The sequence below is a fragment of the Mytilus edulis genome, chromosome 7 (assembly GCF_963676685.1).
Source record: "Mytilus edulis chromosome 7, xbMytEdul2.2, whole genome shotgun sequence".
In the NCBI taxonomy this organism is placed as follows: Eukaryota; Metazoa; Mollusca; class Bivalvia; order Mytilida; family Mytilidae; genus Mytilus; species Mytilus edulis.
In genome coordinates, this window is record NC_092350.1 from 44,813,577 (window position 1) to 44,816,931 (window position 3,355).

At 32.8% G+C, this 3,355-nt stretch overlaps 1 protein-coding gene across 1 annotated transcript; it reads right to left on the reverse strand.

Moving 5' to 3' along the window:
• Positions 1-1,204: 1,204 nt before the first annotated feature.
• On the reverse strand, positions 1,205-1,786 carry LOC139483144 (uncharacterized). Its single transcript, XM_071267178.1, has one exon. The coding sequence runs from the start codon at positions 1,784-1,786 to the stop codon at positions 1,205-1,207; it is 582 nt and encodes a 193-aa protein (XP_071123279.1).
• Positions 1,787-3,355: the final 1,569 nt, after the last annotated feature.

Sequence of the window (3,355 nt, forward strand, 5' to 3'; positions counted from 1 at the left end):
AGTTCTACAGGATAAATTTCTTTAGTATACATACTGAAGTCGTCATTATTTAGAGCCAATATATCATCCAAATATCTAAAAGTATTGTTAAATTTTTGTATCAAATGTTGTTTTGATGGGTCTTTGCTAATTTTAGTCATAAATTGTAACTCATAACAATACAAAAACAGGTCCGCAATAAGTGGTGCACAGTTAGTCCCCATTGGAATTCCAATAACTTGACGATATACGGAATCTCCAAAGCGAACAAAAATGTTATCAAGTAAAAATTCAAGTGCATAAATAGTATCAAAGCATGTCCAATTGACATAGTTCTTTTGTTTATTGCTACTAAAAAATGATCTAAAAGAGTTTGAACATATGTACTCGCATTCCGACTTTTTAAATGCCCAGTTAATTAGGGATGTGAATTTTTTCTTAATAAGAATATGAGGCAAAGTGGTATATAGGGTAGAAAAATCAAAACTTTGAACAGATTCAAAATCACCAATATATGCATGCAATTTATCAAGTACTTCCAACGAGTTTTTGACACTCCAAAAGTAATTAATTCCACTATTTTCAAAGGCCTTATTTGAACAATTTATTATCAGGTTTTTTATTGTACCAAGTGTACTAGTAAGTAAAACAGACAATTTAGTAGTTGAACAATGGCTGGAAGATGAAATAAATCTATATTTGTAAGGTTTTTTGTGCAGCTTCGGAAGCCAGTACATAGTTGGGACTTTCATTGTGTTTGGTTCTGCTTGTAAAGAAGTAGCTAAAAGTTTATGTTTGTTACAGATGTCGTTTTCTGAAAATGAAGTCAGTTGGAATGTTGGTGAATTCGTGATTTCCTTTTGCAGAACCTCTATATAAAATTTACGTCAAACAATAATGATATTATACATGTATAGTCTGGGCTTCTTTTTAAGAGGGTGATTAATAACTAATCAACTGAGATAAATATGCATGTTAAAATAACAATATTTTTTGTGTAAAAAAACATATACCTGAAATTTTAATATGTATGAAAAACATATTATTTTACAATCAACATTGATATAAATTCTTATCATTAACACCATAAAATTACAATTAATTTAGCATTACATGCTTTTTTCATAGTTATTAATTAAATTACCAGTACATGTAATTTAAAACAAAATGCTCATTTACACATTACATTCAATAACGCGGAATATTGTAATGCCTACCTACCTACCTAGTCCTTATTATGCCCAGAGGCACATATGATAAGGACTAGATCTTTCCACTCATCTCTGTTCTGTGCTTTCTTTTCTATTTTGACCCAGCTGATTCCATGTTCTTTCATTTCGGCTTCAACTGTTCTTCTCCAAGTTGCTTTTGGGCGTCGTTTCTTTCTTTTCTCCTCAGGTGTCAATCTTAGGGCGACTCTGTTCAAGTCCTCTGCTGGTCTTCTACGAATATGGCCAATACATCTCCATATTTTTTTTGCTTTTATCAATAAAGTCTCCATGTTGTTGGGTCCTGTTGTTTCATGGAGGTCTTTGTTTGTGATCTTACGTGGCCAGAATATCCTTAAGATCTTTCTAATGCAACCGTTAAGAAAACTTGAGAGCTTGTTGCTGTCTTTTTCTGTCATTCTCCAGCATTCTGTCCCATATAGCAGCACTGCTAGTGCACAATTGTTATATAGTCTAATTTTGGTGTTCTTACTGATGTTTGTAAATTTCCAGATGTGTCTTAGTTTTAAAAATGCAGTTCTTGCTTTTCCGATTCTACCTCTAATTTCTTTGAATGCTCCTCCTTCCGATGTTACCATGCTGCCTAAGTAAGTAAAGATGAAGTGATATCCAAGTGTGTCCCATCCAAATCCATTACAGGAGGCTAAGAGGCATGACTTCTGATTTCTTGATGTTGATATTCAGCCCAATCATACTTGCATTCTTTTGTTACTTAGTGGTTTTGTCTTGCATGTGTGTTTCTAGATGTGACAGTAAGTCCAGATTATCTGCATAGTCCAGATCTTCTAGGTAGCTATAGAGAGGCCATTCGATGCCTGTGTTGTTACTTTTTTTTTTATCTTGACACTTCTTTTCCATTACGAAAATGTTTTCAATAAAGTTTTTCGAATTCATGTTTTGTGTCTGTATGTATGTGTAGCTTTGTTTTTTACAACACAAACCAAACCTGATATGTGCCGCTTACGTGAATGATTTTGTAATTTGCTGTATCAATAATTTAATCGAATATGCTGTTAATTATAATAACACTTTAAAACATTAAATCTTTGTATTTATGGTGTAAATAACGTCTTTTTGTACTAAACATGTACTATTGACGGATGCTCGTCATTATTTTCCCTCTGTGAGCATCTGTAATTCCTTAGTGTTCTGTATCGCTTTGGACTACATCACATAGTAAAAAATATTATGATGACATTTTTGAGGTTCCAATTGGGGACGAAAACGTCGTATATACCACGGCAGTTTCCTGATTATATATATTCACATCTTGGTGTTGTTATCCAATCACAAAACTCGACACATGTGAATCCATAAAATAAACTAATAATTTAATGTTTCGAGATATCATATCAAAAAAGATATAGTGTTACCGTAGCCGTATTTGGCACAACTTTGTGGAATTTTGGGTCCCAAATGCTCTTCAACTTTGTGCTTCCTTGACTTTATTACTATTTAGATCTGAGCATCACTGATTAGCCTTTGAAGACGAAACGCGCGTTTGGCATATTAAATTATAATCCTGGTACCTTTGATAACTGTTGGTAAACACTGTATCTATTGACGATGATGCAGTATCTATTTTTCCTGCGTACACAATGGATGAATAATTATTATTAGGAAAAAATATCATAATAAACCGCTTCAGTGTTTGAATCGGAAACTGTTGTGGTGAGTGCTAATTGTAAAGTCGTACTGAAGTAGGAAAGGCATTCATAAAAAATAGACAATAAAACAAAGTGAAAGTTAAATTCAACAACATTACAATGACGAATACATTGATTGAAAGATACATTGTGACGTTAAGAGTCATGTCAGCACACGGAATGGGCAGTTGATGATGACATTATCATGTATACATTGTATGAACATTTAAAGCAGGTAATACTGTTCCAAATTGTTGCTCTGTTGACCTTAAGGTTTATGAATGTATTCATGATTAAAAATTCTCATTAGTAGTCAAATATATTATAAATGAGAGATGACCGATACTAACGGAACTTTTAACATAAGTTAAAAACAAACCAACAACGCCAAGGCAAAATAACAGAACGATTGAAAAGAAAAAAATATAGTTTAAAAAACACAACATAGGAAACGAACCCCACCAAAATTATAGGTTCTATCTCAGATGATTCAAAGGGTCG